Consider the following 15,498-nt stretch of genomic DNA (forward strand, 5'->3'; position numbering starts at 1 on the left):
GAGGAAAGCTTGAAAAATGATGCAGCTTTCCCGATTTGGACGGCCGTGGTCATGACGTCATTGCATATTATTCCGTGCCTTACGATTCAGGCGACTTTTCAAGATGTATTCATTAAGTTAAATCGTTTATAGATTCAGATCTTATTTATACCAACACCCTTCTCCATCGCCTTCGAGGCCATAATATCCCCAACCTTAGGCGGCAGCACCAATGGTGTCCTGTCATTCCTCTTGAAAAAATCAACCAAAAACCTCGCCGTCTTCGCCGGCTGATCCTCCTGGATAAAATGTCCCGCAAGAGGCAATACCTGCAACGAAAATTTGCCTTGCATTTGGGCAATCATCAATTCTTTGTCGAGACGATCTGTGCCTGCCAGCAGGAGCAATTTGCCGCCTTTTGCTTCGAGGAATTTCTTGCTTAGACCTTTGAACCAGTCTTCCCAGAATGGTTTTGTGTCGGCTAGGTTTGTGCGCCATGTCCAGGGGAGGGATGCGTCGGAGGGGTTTTCTTCTTCCGTTAGTAGAGATGGGACTGAGACTCGAGCAGAGGTTGTGTTGCGAATTGTTCGGGAGCGGAAACTATATCAAATCGTCAGGATGTTCCAAAGTAGTGAGATATGGTATACGTACTGCCATTCGATAGCTGAAGATAACGAAGGGAACCGTGTTGGCCGCGCTGATAGATAAGTGTCCATACCCTGCAGAGCATCCATGGCAGAGCCCTCAACGACATCCAAAACTGCATACGCAAGTACCTTCGCCCCCAACTCCCCACCCCTCGCAACATCTGTGATAACAGCTCCTCCCAGACTATGTCCAACCAGAACCAAATCTGGTAACGTCTCCCAGACCATTTGTGTTTGTGCTCCTCTAATAACAGCCAGAAGATCCTGGCTCAAAGTCTCCAGTCGATAGTCCAGTTCTACTGGGTTACCGTCTCTCGACTCAACAGTAGTACTTCCGTGATAACGAGCATCTAGTGATAAAATCCCGGCCTCGGGAAGTATTTTTCGAATCTCTGCTGCACAAGCAGCAAATGATAGTCCCGAGGAACCTGCGCCGTGATGCATCACGAACAAAGGCCCGGAACCTGTAGGTGGTGTGATGTATGTATGATATATGATATGTAAATCATCTGTATTTCTTTCAATGTATAATTCTCGGGAGAAGAAATCTCTCCATGTCAACGACTCTGCTGAGCCATTGCGTTGTCTTGGCCTGGTCTCTACGAGTCAACACCCGGACTCCAAACGGCTCCATTGAAGATAGGATATAAACATACAGAGAACCTGGCTTTGCGAATAAATTTCTCGACGGCGAAGGTACAACAGTTCCCACCGAAGAAGCCGAGGACGTCGAGGAAGAGTCAAATTCTTCCCCTTCTTCTATTGTTGCGTCGTTCCCTCTATTGATACCCGTGGAAGTAGTAGCATCCTCCTCGGTTTCGTCAAAAATTGGAATGTCGGGTGGATATTTGGCGAGTTTGGCTTTGACAAAGGCCTTTTGCAGGTCGCTCATATTGTCCATATGCAACTGCTACACATAAATGATTATTTGTTTCCCTGTCAGTCATGAAGGGTGGTTGTCATGTGTTGTGGTGAGGTTGTTGTTGCATGTTGAAGGCGATTGGTGGCGAGCATGGGTAACCCCCCACTTTCCTCCACTTATCGATACGTTCTATGGTTTACATATCATTCGATATTAGCCATCTGTATTTCCTATCTAGGGAATTAATGGACTCATGAAAGTACATTTTTGGTATCTCTCTTATGATCTCAGATCAACTTTGAGAATAGAGGGAAAAGAAATCCTTCCACGCGAACCCGTGCAAAACCTTTTGAGAAACCCAGCCCTTAGAACGCCACACCCTGTATGGAAAATAATGGTAATAAGAGTTCTGAATGTTCAAAGATCAAGGAAGATAAGCACCTCCAGCTACGATCAAGTTCATATTTGTAAACTTGACTTTGTAGACCGGACTCTTCTTCGTAGGGAAAGCACTGATCTGGTCAGGAGTCACCACGTTCTCCTTACCCTTCTTCTTGCTTCCACCAGGTCCAACAGTAGTAGAGGATTGAGAGGCAGAGGAAGTCGCACTGGCATCAACCTTGGCACCCGCGCCTACTTCAGTAGCCAACCGTGATGTGTTGGTTGACAGTTCTAATGCTGGTGGTGCAATATCCCATATGCGCACAGTATTATCTGCACCTGACGAGACTAAAACAGTGGATTCCACACTCCAGTCCAAAGACCAGATACCGCCCTTACCATGACCACGCATACGCTTCAACAGACGACCGGGTGCTAGGTCCCATAGGAAGATAGAACCGTGATCATCGGCAGACGCAAGGAGCTTGCCGTTGCGACTACATGCGAGAGCTGTGATATTGCCAGTGTGACCGGTAAACATACGTACGGCATTTCCAGTAGTCACCGCCCACATGCGAACAGTGCGGTCCGAGCTCCCAGTAAATACATATGCGGAGTTTGGATGGAAACAGACGCAATCGACGTCTTGATCATGCCCTGCAAAAATTCGTTGTTGCCGAATTCGATCGGTGGCCCAGAGGCGCGCAGTCTTATCATGTCCTCCAGATACGAAATAGTAACCGAACGGGCCCCAGCTGAGATCCCAAACGGGCTGATCATGTCCCTTGTAGACGACCATACACTGCCATAAGTCTAGAGACCAGAGCCGGATGGTCTTGTCTGCAGAAGACGAAAGAAGCCATCGAGCATTCGTAGGAGCCAATTCACCTTCCGAGCGTTGTGCTGATGGGGCAAATTTGACGGCATAAACTGGTCCCGAATGACCAAAGAGACGTTTCGAATTGGAAGGAGCGCTTGTACGTTCTTCTATGCCTTCGTGGGTAGCTTTAATCGCCTTGCCATCAAGACTCCATACCCGAATGTACGAGTCCTCGAAACCCGCAGCGACCAACATGTTGTCGTCAGAAAAATCAATGCAAATCATTCTACCAAATGTCAGTTTCGAGACTTTATAGTTGTTTGTAAAGCTTACCGATCGTAAGTGTTGTGGAATGTAAAAAGACACACAGAGCATGCAACGCCGACACCTCCAGTGCGACCCTCGATACGAAACCGGTCGCGATTCTCTTTGACGCGCTGCACTTCCATGGCAACGTCACGAGCTGTCGATGGAGGAAACGCAATCTCCGCATGTGAAGGCGCGTCCTCATCCTCTTCCTTTTTGATCATTTGATCATATTCCTGAACAAGAGTGTTGCGACCTGGAGCAGGTGGGTTTTTGGAATCGAGTTCTTCAAGCTCGGCACGTACGTCGCTTTCCAGCTCCGGTTCTGGTGGAAGTTTCCCAAGTCTCAGTTTGGGCAAGGTACCTGCCATAGCTGGGTTATCGCCGGTGTATGCAGACCCAGGATGATGACCGGGTATGCCCTCGTCCTCTGCGGGGAATGTGCTTGTTTGATCAGATCGACCCAACATTGCTGCGAAGCTAAAGCGTTCGTCGGTGGCGCGATCCTTGGTAACGATGTTGCAATAACTGCTGAGAATTGCGGACATGACAGCTCCTCCTTCTTTGGACTTGCTTTCGAGAAACTGCATTAAGTTTGCAAAAGCAGGGTTGCTGAGGATGATACGATATTTGTTTCCACGGTATAGCTTCGCGGTTGCATTGTCCTGAACATGCTCTGGGAGGGTGATTTTCTGTAATGATCGAATGTCTTCGCTGTGCTCGGGTAGAAATAGATTCTGATTTGTAGTGAAGAATTCTACTGCTTCTCGCGGGTACAAGGCAGTAGCCAAATCCAGAAACGAATACACGAAGAGAGGCCACAGTACGCGTCGAAGTTCAGGCTGCTTCATAGTAAGCGTCCGTCAGTCGACTGACGTGGGAAATCTTCTTACCTTGTAAAGGTCAAGATTGTCTTCGATCCAATTTCTAATTAGGTCTAAACTGTTAGAAGAATGTCAACTTATCAAATGGGTAGCTTTGGACATACCAAATCCATTCCTGTACTTTGGTCGTTGATTTTCGTTGAGCTGGGGTAGAGATCTGCCATCGATATCTTGACTGGCAGACTCCATACGAAGCATAGCCTCAGTTCTGGTATAGCCTTTTTTGGCCAAGTAGTCGATGACCTGAAAGAAAGGTGAGCACACGTTCACAGTCATGTACAGTATTTTAAATAATTAAACAAAAGTGTCTCTGCCTCTGTCTTGTCCATGATGCATGTTACAAGCGCTCTAGCTTGCTCGAGAAGGTTGATATGCCAGTAGCTGCTCGAAGCTTGTGGCCTCGAAAAAAGACTATTGACTAAAATTTGAGTCTCGCTTTGCTGTCAATTCCTAGTTTCGGGCGGTGAAACAAACCTGACGAATTGCTGCTGGAGAAATCGATGGAGGGTGCCTTAGAAATCAAGTCCACTTGGTGGCAGATGGTCTGGTGCCCAGAGAAGAGGAAGTCCACTTTCTGTTTGATAGGTTGGCGTCAGTCAGGGTGAAATCGAGCTTTTGAAGGCCGGCGTGGTGCCCAAATATTGGAAAACTTCGAATAGACTATGCCCCCACAGTAGAAGCGCTCTGGCCATCCATGCCATTCCCATATTCACAACCCAGTATATGGACATACCAACTCGTTCACCTTATGAACGATGCCCAGTCAGGATGAAACCCACTTTTTGGCGGACAGCGGGTTCTGACATTGGACCAGTTCCAATAGATTATATATTAGACGTCCTCTGGTCATCCATGCATTCCCATTTTCCACAATCCAGCACATGGGCATACCGACTCATATTCGAGAGTCAACGCCCTGAAGAGAAGACGTACGAACCAATCGGCACATCGTTCCCTTTTTCCATATCTCAGCAGTGAGTATCCTGGTTGTACCACTCGATAGCACGTGACTCCGTAGGCCACAGCCCGTAATCCATAGCCGAGTCGGTGCGCTATTTTGAGACGTCCCCGTTGCGCATATCTTAGCTGCGACATCCCATAGAGACGTAACCCTCAGCGCACAGCCGGCGGACGTTACCTTTTCAACATCTCGACAATGGACATACCAAGTAGTTCATCAGCAAACCATGCACCGACACAAGATACTTATATCCAGAGAGAATTGTAGACAGACACCCTACGAGGCAGACTCGTGGATCAATCAACGGATATGTACCCCGTATCGCGATTAGGACTTTTCCCAACATCGCAGCATGGACATACTATGCGTGACGTGCGATAGAAATGTAGCTGGTAGCCAAAAGTCTGGCAAGGAAGCCATTCTCAAGAACTCAACTCGTGCATACTTACCGTACCATTCACCAGCCCAAGCATTGACAGAGACACTTGAAACGAAACAAACAAAAACCCACTTACAATCTGATTTAGATTCTGCTGAGATACAGGCGCAGGAGACGGCCCCGACGGACCAGGAGTCGCGGGTGTATGGACAACTGGCGGATTAGCAGCGATGGGCTGCTGTTGAGGAACCGACATAGAGGCATTTGGCCCGATGCTGCCACTGCGCGGCACAGGGCTGGGGGCACCACCAGGTGCTGACATAGTGATTGCGACAATCTCCCTCTCTCTTGCTGATGTGTTGTTTCAAACTGTAAATTTAAATAGGAATAGATATAGCAGGATGACCTTAAAAGCAAGTTGTGAGATGAAATGAAGTCTGAAGCTGGAATAAAATGGATGGAGACTTTGTATGATCGCGACCAGAAAGCCGCCTTCTTGATATGACACTAAACCATTAATGGTTTAGTGTTGATCTACTGGGGTGGGACTTCCCCAATTTGATGTGAATGCACGTGATTCTGTTTGTTTCTTTTGGCAAAATGTAACTTAACTGCTCTCTACAGGACAGCTCTGCCATTTCTATGGGTGACTGTTTGGAGCTTCAGAATTTGAATAGCCAAGATGGACGAGTCGGCTACCTCCAATAGCCAGACATTCTCCTCTGCCGACCGAATCCGGCAGCTGAATGAGATAGACAAAGTATGAAGCCTTCCAAAGCAGCTCTCAGGGGATCATGAGTTACTGATATTTAATCTCTGCTTGAATAGGACATTGCGAAGCTCGTAAACTCCGCTGGATTAGCCATACAAGCCCTAACAAATGCGAAGTCCACCGAGATAATGACTGGCAACTCAGTTAACGATCGCAAAGCTGCATTCAAGGCCTCAACTTCACAATACTTCGCACTTTTGTCGTCAATCGATGTGCGACTGAGACGGCAGGTTTACGCACTAGAAGAAGCTGGTATACTCGAGTCCGAGTCCGCGACTGCGAACAACGTTTCTTTCAAGAGTGATTCAGGTATTGGATCTACTACGACTGGCGGCGCGGGAGCAGGAACAGCTGCAGGGACATTCAATCCTCTTGAGGTCAGCTGGTTGAATAGTCGCAAAGATACAGTAGGAAAGGATAAAGAAGCTGAGTCATGGGCTGCTGCGCGGGAGTTTTTGAATCGAGGCCAAGATACTGCTCCGAAGACTGAGACGATGGATACCGATTCGTGAGATCGCCTGTTATATCAACAATCTAAAGTCGTCTACCAGCCTTCGAGGCTTGGAAATATCTGCACCATGTTCGCAACATATATCTGTGAAGCTGGACTACGCTATGTACCATCGACAACCCGCTTGGGCTTGCATATCATCTTGGTGCTACCGCTACCTCAACATACGTACCGTACCATGCATTCTGACAGAATCGGCAATAGAAATGATATGCTTGTTCATGGGAAGAGTCTTAGTTATTTACAAGAGCAGACATGGAACTAAGCCGGGGAATTTGATCGCTTCTTTAGTCTGAGACGTCATGTTTATCGCTTGCTCATGGAGTTGATCATCTCACGATGGGCGGCTTTCTCTTGGTTTGTCTCTGATAGAGGAGCGATGCCTGTATTGAACGTCAGTCGAAACACTCAGCGACAAAGGATGAAACTTACTTCGAAGATCGCCGACGACATCCTTGGCTTTGCCAAAGTAGACCTCCTCTGTTGCAATAGTCAGCTTAGCCCAATACATAGATTAAGGATTCAAATTGATAAGAACATACGCAGCAGGTTCCTCATTTTCAACTCCATATCTTCCACAAGTCTACCAACATTCGCGACATGACTAGCATCAGACTCAAACGGTAGATCGGCCTCGACTTGTCGCGTCATGTTTCCGCTCAAATTCATTTCTCCCAGGGCGTCACTCTCGTTAGACAAATGTAGGATCACGGTGCTGGTCAATTTGTAATGTGTCATGCGAGCACGGTCAGTAGCCTCGAAGACGTGAATGCTGTCCCAGGCTCCAGAGCTCTTTCCACCAGGCGTGACACCTACACCAACAAATAATTAGCAAATCTTTTTAACAGCCTTGAGGCAGAATGGGGGAAAAGACGAACCCTTTTTCAACAATACAACCCCTGCAAACCCATCATCCAAATCCCAAAAATAGACACTTCCGACTCCGCCCTCATAATACAACTCCCGATAAACATCAAAAGCCTCATTGGCCGCAATCTCCAACTTCCGTACCCTCTCACTAGGTACCGTACCATCTTCTAGCGGGGGATCAAACTCATTACTCCATGGCGATCGATAGCTATCTCCATCCCGGTTGTAGTCACATAGTAGGTAGTCGCGGTTGGATTTGGAGCATCTTCGGACTTCGAGTGGTTGGTCGACGGAGGCGAGAAGATCTTCGGTTAGGTCTGGGACGAGGTTTGTGATTGACTGTAGGTTTTTGCCAGTGTCACGGGGGGAGAGGCGACGAAGGAGGTCACTGTTTTTGTTCTTAGTTGAAGGTATTCATCAAGCAGTCACGACACTGCACGCGGGGTAATGGGGAAGCTGAATGGGGTAGGTAGAAATGATTTGTTTTGCATTGAATTGGAAAGATTATGGCATGATAATGGCAATGAAAAACTTACAGAGCACTGTCAAATTGTGTGTCGGCCATGATTGTGGTGTGAGTCGTGAGTTGTGAGAACAACAAACAACAACAGGAGCTGGGGAGTTTGAGATGATCTGCGGCCCACTAAGCGGATTCACCATTTGAGTCTCGACTTCCCAAAACAGAGATTAAACATGTCATTTCCCAGAGCTACTCAAATTATACCTAAAACATTGCAGGGTTCAAGGAGACATACAGGAAATGAAGGCATTGGTTGAGTTAAAACTGTAGGAGTAAAGAATATTTACATGCTCTTCAACCCAGTTTGAGAACAGGTCATAGATATCAAAAAATGTGTTCAAGAAGCATAAATTTGTATTATTAATTGAAGAAATCAAAATCATCGTCGTCATCATCATCACTATCAATCACTGTCGGTCTCGATTTTGACTTTCTGGAATCAACTCCCCGCACGAGTGTTTCAATATCTGGTAAATCAGAACCTGAATCATCCATACCACTTATTTGAGAGACAAAGAACGGTTTGTAATTATTCTCGTCCTCGGTGGCATCATATTGCGAACACATCAATGGAGAATCTGGAGATATAGTGTTCGTTTGGCGTGCAGGAGATGGGCTTTTTGCTCGTCGGACGGTATTGCTGTTCTTGCGTTTTGAGTTCATCGGCAAAGTACTGGACGTTGTAGATTTTCCTGATCTCTTGGTGGCAGTAGTCGTATCTCTTCTCGGCATTGTACTAGCCTTGTGTCGAATGTCCTCAATAATCGATTCATATTTCTCATCGCAGTCGAGCGATGTGGCATTCATCTTTTGCAAAACGCCCACCATTCGTCGCGTAAATGATCCGTGCTGTACCAACTTTGTTGGCCTAGAGATTCGCTGCAATCTGGGAAAAGCGTCATTACGGGGTCGACAGATAAATTGAGGTGTGGTGCCACCAACATTGCGGTATCTAAGCTCCAGTTCATGTTCTTCGTCGGGCGTCAATGTCACTTCCCCAGAAGAGGGCACTTTGACTACTTCAACAGGACAAGGTGTTCTTTGCTTCTTCGGTTTCGATTTGTTCCCTTTCTCACCTTGTAGCATGCTGCGAATATCAACGCCTTCACTAATCCGAGATGCTTTCGTGAAGCCAGTCTCGACTCCATCTGGCATGTGGAACCTCTTAGGAGGTCGTTTCGGAGCGCGCCCTTTCTTCTTCGGCTCAGGAAGGTCCTCTTGCGAGTTCTCAGGTGGAATTTCAACAACACGCTTGTCCACTGTTGGCTTCAGGTCTTTGGGTAAGATGCGTGCCGATTTATCATCATGAAATTCAAACCGAGAGCCGCTAGCAATGAGTTCTTGCATCTTTTCATAGTTGTCTTTCGCTCTGATATACGACTCTTCTTCCTTTCCTTGCATCAGCAGCAGAATAATGTTTCCAGCACGCTTACGTCCGGTACGTCCCATTCTTTGCAACATTCGGATCGGACTGGCAGAGGAATCGTAACACACAATAAGGTCCACTTCACCAATATCTAAACCTTCCTCGCCAATTGATGTTGCGACAATGGTATTGTATGTACCATTCTTGAACTTCTCAATAACACTTAGTTGAGTCTTTTGATCCATACCCTCTGAACCCTTGGCACTGGCTTGTCCTACAAAGACATGTGGACGAATTATGGGTTCATGGCGCCTGAGCACTCTTGTAATCTCCTCGGCACTGTCACGAAAGTGGGCAAAAATCATGAGCCTCGTATTTGATGTGCCATTAGTCCCTTCTCCAGCGTCCATGAAATGGTTCAGAACTATTTCTCTGAGATATCCCAGCTTAGGGTGTCCGATGAATTCAGGATCTCGGCACCAGGGTTGAAGGCGATCCATAAGCTTCTTGAAATTGTCATCCTGGACTATAGCGCGCTGATGTTTGCCCCCTTTCTGGCCATCCGTATTCGACTTGAACGATACCAAATGGTTATAAAACGGGACAATGCCATGATACTTCAACAGATCTATCGAATGTGCCAAACTAGCAAGCACTGTGAACAAAGCATTGACTTTGCCTTTCACACCAAAGTTTGCATTTCGACCTGCATCAGAGGCCATCCATTGCTGTCGGGCCTTGGTCAGGCCATACGCAGTGAGCATCATTGGATCACGTCCCCAGTAAGCGTTCATATTTCGCAGCTGATCAACACATGGTTGCAGTGCCTCGGTCATAAGATCCATACAGAGAGTCATCTCTTCCGAATTCGTAAAGGTTTGTACATCAACATTGCGTGCGTGTACGTACTCTCTAATGTCCAATGATTGCTCGGTACGAATCTCCACTCTGGATATGTCCAAACCGTCAATGACAGCTTGAACCGCTTCCACGGTAGAGCCGGGAGTTGCAGTGAGTGCTAGTACTCGGAAACTCTGATTGAAACGTCTCAGAAACTTGACGACTTCAACGTAAGCGTAACCACCAGTAGCCCGATGAGCCTCGTCAACGACCAGCAAAACGATACGCTTCGGGTCTGCGATACCCGTTTTGAGATCATTAATAAGAGTCTGAGGTGTCATAAAGAAGACCCTCTTCGTTTGCCATTCCTCGGCACGAGTTCCTGGAGGAATATTACCCGTAAGGAGAGTGGTATGTGAACGTGGTATACCGGCAATACCCAAACATGCCGTGACTTGTTGGGAGACCAAGGGTTTCGTCGGTGCAGTGAAAACTATTTGAGCATCCTTTGTCCACCTGAACCAATTCAACATCACCGTAGCAGCGATGAATGTCTTTCCAAGGCCGGTAGGAAGAGCCACTAAAAGGTTGTGAAACAATCCCTTTTGCGATATATTGAACTGATAGTCCCTGACCGTGCCTATATTAGTCGGATATACCCAAGTATTCAGCTCATGCTGATCCAGTTTGTGATGTGTCGGTGGCTCGTCTCTCGGCGGTGGAGACACGTTTCGAATTCCTTGGGTTGAGTCTCGTGTAGCTAACGGAAATAGGGTTGTCTGTCGGAGATTCGTCCTCTGTGACTGTATTGGTCTGGTCGAGGTTGACGTTGTAAGTTCACCTGGAGGTGACAAACATGGAGATGAATCAAATGCATCCTCTGGGATATCATCGAGATCGAAGCCCCCATCTTGCTGTAAAGAAGTTGCTGCCTGTTTTGAGCTAGATCCTGTTTGCGCACAAACATCAGCCACGTCATCATCCAACTCTGGCCGACTTCCACGCTCTTCTTCAAAAGAATGCATTGAAGCCTCTATAGCTGCCCGGAGATCGTCGTCTTCTTCGCCTGTGGTGTTATTGACACTCGTTTGCGGAGTAATCGCTTGCTGACCAGCGTATACCGGTATTTCTGGCTTCCTCCATCTCGGACCTCGAATATGCGATGGACTGGAATGCGGTTGCGTTTGCGACACGAACGTGTTTTCTTGAATGCTTATTGTCTTCTTTGGCACGTATATTTTATATTTCGAACGCTGTTCTTCACTCTCCTCGAATCCAGAGTCTCCACGTGAGCGACACGGCGTAGGTAGATCATCATCCCAGTCATCAGATCCATATTCACTTGATTGGATTTTATTCCCTGCTTCTGTCGATTTTCGCGCAGTAGCACCATTATTCAGACGTCTTCTCTTCGGGGAACGCGCGGAATCCGCATCCTTGTCGGGGGGATCAAAAACAGAGTCCTGGCTCGTCACAATAAAATCGTCCAGGTCGGAATCACCAAACTCGCTCGGCATTTTTTATGTGCTTGATTAGAAGCGGCCTGCTGGCCTCTCGACTGTAATATCATGCCCTGTGTTCGCTGTTTTGGCATCAGCGGTTGCCGTTGGCGCGTCACCAGTCGCGAAAGCACGTGACTCAATTTGATGTTAGCCTAAAATGGAATAGCCATATTTTTAAATGAATGCCCTCGATTTCCGAACTGCTTCAACCTCATCCATCTCCATAAGTGAATGAAATCTGATCGAATTCAGAGTGGTCTCTCCTGGACCTCTGTTGTATGGATAAAATGCATTATTTGACACTAGAGCTGACTCAACAGCTGTTTATTGAGAGAAAACCGTCCTAAGTTTCCAGCAAGTATGGAGCAAGAGACAGTTGCAGTCAATCTATGACAGGAATGGAGAAAGATCAGGTGGGCTTCGCACCTTCGTCAACCCCAATATGATTTTTTACTCAATTCAATGAATGGCCAAGGGCAACTTCGATTCCTCCCCATCACATAGGGTACGGTGTACTAACCGATTCTACTGCGTGGGCTAGAAGGCTTCTAAATCAGCGTATGCAGCCGAAGGATTCCAGTGATGTCAAATTCCACTATTGGCTTCGTTTCCTGAGTAGACAGATGTAGCATCTGCTTGGCCACATTACCATATTGTTTCGGAGCGGAATGTGAAAAGCAAGGACCTGGTTACAGTTGTCAAGGGGACTCGTAGGCATGACAGGGCTGACCACATTTCTGATTATTTGTCTCAGTCGCGCCTCCTTGTAACTAATTTCTCCAGTATATGATATTCTCTTTGAAACAACTGTCTCGTGTGTCAGTCGCTTACTATTCCGCGAATCTATCATCTGTCACCTCCCGGTTGCTATTCTATTTCACCACGATCTCAGTGCAGCCAGTAAACAAACTCGCGAAAATGAAGCTCAGTATCATATCCCTGACCGGCCTGGCCGTCCTGGTTGCCTCACAGGATGCAACTTCAACAACCACCCCGTTGACACCCCAGCAATCATGCGCAACTAAGTGTAAGTTCTGCAGCTTCTCAAAGGACATCTCTATACCAAGCAGACCACAAACGGACAACTACAGGTGACCCTACCGACATATGCTGCAATGCCGCATGCTACCAAGTGCCATGCCCCAACAACGCCATGGCAAATGACACCACCGCTTGCGCAGCTGCTTGTCCTCAGGGAAGCGGTACCGCTGATGACACTGCGGCCTATGCTAGCTGTCAGCAGTCCTGCTTCAGCTCTCTTTTCTTCACGGGATCTGCTACCCTTCCCAAGGTCACTGGCTCTGGTACTCAGTTCGTTGCTGATGTATCTGCCACGGCTACCGATAGTAGTCGTATCATCCTAAGTGGCAGTACGTGTCTTTTCCTTACCTAGTCTCGATGCTCCTATCTACAAAAAAAAAGAAACAGTCGTTGATAGTTCTTATTTGTAGCTGTCGACACCCATGCTGGCAATGCCCAGAGGACTGGCTCTTCTCAGAGCTCTGACAGCTCGGCCACTACTACTGCTAGCAGCAGCACTGAATCCGGTGCTGCAAGCCAGATTGGAGTCCAGCTCGGTGTTGCCGGCGTTCTCGGCGCAGCGATGGCCGCTTTCTTCCTATGAGGTCCACGTGCTTGGTGTTATTGCTTGTCAGGATCATTCAACGAGATAGTCTGAGAAATGAATCTAATTATCTTTTCCCTCACTTCTAAGTCTCTCTCTGCTGGATATTCCCAGATCTGCCAAAAATTAAAATAAAGTCTTTATCAAACGTAGGTGCGTAATTACATTCAAAGGTAGACCATATCCTGTACAACTCCAAATTCAATTACCATATAAGAAAGTGTTACTTAGCTAGCATCTCAACTGACAACCCAATTTTTTGCTGCAAGAACTCCAGAATGTCGTCAATTTCATCAGGCACTTTTTACTAGTAACCAAACCCCTCGTAAGCCTTCCATGTGAAATCTATTTTTGTTTCGACAGTAACTCGGCCATTCCTCGCCCAAGCGAACAGACACTTTGGGATCAGCTGATCCATGACCTAGAAAGATTGGTGCCTGAAGGATTGGAAAAGCCGCTGTTGTCGTTATCATTATCGTCAGGGGCAGGAGGGCCGATAACCACGGGTGGAAGATCCAGTATGCCGCGGACAAAGTTGAGGGCATCCGCAATGCTATTTTCAGAATTATCCCGAGGCTCAAGCTGAAACGGATCAAAGGAAGCCAAATTTGCTTCTGCATCCGGTTGAGGCAGAATCTCACCGACCTGCAACCACCTATATATTGATTTCAGGGTTTTAGGGATTGATGTTGGTAATTCACAATTGGGATTCTAAAATCTGGAGCTTGGGAATTAGAATGGCATGCATTTAGGATCTCAGGAGTACGTATCTGATGCCCGCTGACATTGGCTTTTCCCCCTGGAGGTTTTTTCCCTACGTTGTAACGCGAATGCGGAGGGAACTGAGTTTTTGATATTTGCTTTAGTTTTCAAAAAATAAATAGTTGGTTTACCTTGAATCTGACTGGAAGTTGGCTCGCTAATGGACCAAGCAATAAAACGCCTGGTACTTAGAAATGCACAGCCAGAGAGGACGCCCTGTAACGATAGGTGGGAGACTGCCCGGAAGATTAGATTCGATCAACGATGGATCCCTGTCGATTAGGTATGAGCCATCCACCATATCGGAAGCCTAGCCCCAAATGGGGCTTGGAAAGACTCCGCACAAAGATTTCTTTTTTCCCAACTCAAAGTTTGAATTGAAGTTATACAGACACATCAGCTTGAAACCACAAGACATACTTCAACTGAGCACGACTAACACAGCCAAAATGGAGCCATCACAAGATGAATGTCTCATTACCTCAATGACAAACTACATGACAACCTGCATGTCCGGCCACGACCCCTCTCACAACCCAACGCACGTCCATCGCGTAGTCTCACTCGCCCATCGCATCCTCGCCAGCGAATTGACCCTCCACCCCGACACAGCACCAATAAAATACAACAAGACAGTCATCACTCTCGCGGCCATTCTACACGACATAGGAGACCACAAATACTTACCAACTGACGGCTCAGCCGCAGATCCAAAACAACTAGTCTACAACGCTTTACTATCTCACGGCGCGGATGAGCAACTCGCATCTCGCGTGCAAACTATAGTCAATAATGTGTCGTATACAAACGAAACTCGAAATCCGGACCAAGTTCGTCAGTTAATATCTACACCGGGTTATCATGAGTTAGCGATTGTACAGGATGCGGATCGATTAGATGCCATTGGCGCCGTGGGGATTGCGCGCACTTTTACATACTTGGGTTCTCAAGGACTCAAAAGAGCGGCGACTGCGGATTCAGGGCCGTGGGAGCTTGAGGACTCTATTACGCATTTTGGGGAGAAGTTGGAACGATTGGAAGGTATGATGAAGACGGACACGGGAATGCAGATTGCAAGAGAGAGAACGAGAAGGTTAAAACTCTTTAAGGAGTGGTGGGTTGATGAAACTGCTCCTTTTGATTCTTAGAATGTTTAGACGGGTGTAAGGTTTAGACAGGTATAGGTATGTATGTGCATGCATATATTCAAACTAAACCAAGCAAATGTCTATATCGAGTAACAAAGCAAGAACCTTTTTCTTGGTTTTCTATGTTATGCTTCTTTTTTTGGGGTATTTCGTTGAGTTCGAACTTAAGACTCAGTGGGACACGGGGAGAGGGTATGAATGCAATGTGTGTCAATGTGACAAAATAACACGTCTTGAAATCGTTGAACATCGAAGACGGTGACGGTCGATAGCGTCAACATGTGTTGAACTGTGTAGAATGATCGCAAATTCGCCCAAAACACCAAATTCAAATCACCAGTAGAGATAGTGAGACGAACCAAGA

At 46.9% G+C, this 15,498-nt stretch overlaps 7 protein-coding genes across 7 annotated transcripts; 3 read left to right on the plus strand and 4 right to left on the minus strand.

The window, feature by feature from the left end:
• Positions 1–88: 88 nt before the first annotated feature.
• Positions 89–1,573, minus strand: TSTA_021470 (carboxylesterase-mitochondrial 37S ribosomal protein YmS2). Its single transcript, XM_002484279.1, has 3 exons — positions 1,283–1,573; positions 631–1,218; positions 89–579 (listed from the first exon to the last, which is right to left on the minus strand). Exons 1-3 carry the CDS (start codon positions 1,525–1,527, stop codon positions 135–137), a joined length of 1,278 nt encoding a protein of 425 aa, XP_002484324.1. The 5' UTR covers positions 1,528–1,573; the 3' UTR covers positions 89–134.
• A 117-nt stretch (positions 1,574–1,690) lies between these two features.
• TSTA_021480 (transcription initiation factor TFIID subunit, putative) lies at positions 1,691–5,541 on the minus strand (the record flags this gene model as incomplete). The annotated part of the gene is made up of 5 exons (XM_002484280.1): positions 1,691–2,975; positions 3,023–3,837; positions 3,889–3,932; positions 3,984–4,122; positions 5,356–5,541. 5 exons carry the CDS (start codon positions 5,539–5,541, stop codon positions 1,913–1,915), a joined length of 2,247 nt encoding a protein of 748 aa, XP_002484325.1. The 3' UTR covers positions 1,691–1,912.
• Positions 5,542–5,813: 272 nt separating this feature from the next.
• On the plus strand, positions 5,814–6,503 carry TSTA_021490 (uncharacterized protein; the record flags this gene model as incomplete). The annotated part of the gene is made up of 2 exons (XM_002484281.1): positions 5,814–5,979; positions 6,048–6,503. The coding sequence occupies exons 1-2, from the start codon at positions 5,902–5,904 to the stop codon at positions 6,501–6,503; spliced, it is 534 nt and encodes a 177-aa protein (XP_002484326.1). The 5' UTR covers positions 5,814–5,901.
• On the minus strand, positions 6,261–7,964 carry TSTA_021500 (F-actin capping protein beta subunit). Its single transcript, XM_002484282.1, has 5 exons — positions 7,909–7,964; positions 7,381–7,760; positions 7,045–7,314; positions 6,935–6,982; positions 6,261–6,885 (listed from the first exon to the last, which is right to left on the minus strand). Exons 1-5 carry the CDS (start codon positions 7,935–7,937, stop codon positions 6,809–6,811), a joined length of 804 nt encoding a protein of 267 aa, XP_002484327.1. The 5' UTR covers positions 7,938–7,964; the 3' UTR covers positions 6,261–6,808.
• Positions 7,965–8,122: 158 nt separating this feature from the next.
• On the minus strand, positions 8,123–11,615 carry TSTA_021510 (DEAD box helicase Mph1, putative; the record flags this gene model as incomplete). Its single annotated transcript, XM_002484283.1, has 2 exons — positions 8,123–10,700; positions 10,758–11,615. The coding sequence occupies 2 exons, from the start codon at positions 11,613–11,615 to the stop codon at positions 8,253–8,255; spliced, it is 3,306 nt and encodes a 1,101-aa protein (XP_002484328.1). The 3' UTR covers positions 8,123–8,252.
• An 837-nt stretch (positions 11,616–12,452) lies between these two features.
• On the plus strand, positions 12,453–13,224 carry TSTA_021520 (uncharacterized protein; the record flags this gene model as incomplete). Its single annotated transcript, XM_002484284.1, has 3 exons — positions 12,453–12,627; positions 12,692–12,970; positions 13,052–13,224. Exons 1-3 carry the CDS (start codon positions 12,519–12,521, stop codon positions 13,222–13,224), a joined length of 561 nt encoding a protein of 186 aa, XP_002484329.1. The 5' UTR covers positions 12,453–12,518.
• A 1,211-nt stretch (positions 13,225–14,435) lies between these two features.
• TSTA_021530 (HD superfamily hydrolase, putative) lies at positions 14,436–15,134 on the plus strand (the record flags this gene model as incomplete). The annotated part of the gene is made up of 2 exons (XM_002484285.1): positions 14,436–14,816; positions 14,868–15,134. The coding sequence occupies 2 exons, from the start codon at positions 14,436–14,438 to the stop codon at positions 15,132–15,134; spliced, it is 648 nt and encodes a 215-aa protein (XP_002484330.1).
• Between the last annotated feature and the right edge of the window lie 364 nt (positions 15,135–15,498).

Source organism: Talaromyces stipitatus, genomic scaffold (genome assembly GCF_000003125.1).
Source record: "Talaromyces stipitatus ATCC 10500 scf_1105507295549 genomic scaffold, whole genome shotgun sequence".
Classification (NCBI taxonomy): Eukaryota; Fungi; Ascomycota; class Eurotiomycetes; order Eurotiales; family Trichocomaceae; genus Talaromyces; species Talaromyces stipitatus.

Excerpts from the sequence above, each read along its gene's own strand:
- TSTA_021470 (XM_002484279.1), bottom strand. The coding sequence starts at position 1,527 with ATGGACAATATGAGCGACCTGCAAAAGGCCTTTGTCAAAGCCAAACTC. Across the intron at positions 1,219-1,282 it reads TTCGCAAAGCCAGGTTCTCT|GCCAAGACAACGCAATGGCT; the intron begins GTATGTTTATAT and ends CGTAGAGACCAG. Across the intron at positions 580-630 it reads TCTTCAGCTATCGAATGGCA|TTTCCGCTCCCGAACAATTC; the intron begins GTACGTATACCA and ends GATTTGATATAG.
- TSTA_021500 (XM_002484282.1), bottom strand. The coding sequence starts at position 7,937 with ATGGCCGACACACAATTTGACAGTGCTCT. Across the intron at positions 7,761-7,908 it reads ACACAATTTGACAGTGCTCT|TGACCTCCTTCGTCGCCTCT; the intron begins GTAAGTTTTTCA and ends GAACAAAAACAG. Across the intron at positions 7,315-7,380 it reads GGTTGTATTGTTGAAAAAGG|GTGTCACGCCTGGTGGAAAG; the intron begins GTTCGTCTTTTC and ends TTGTTGGTGTAG.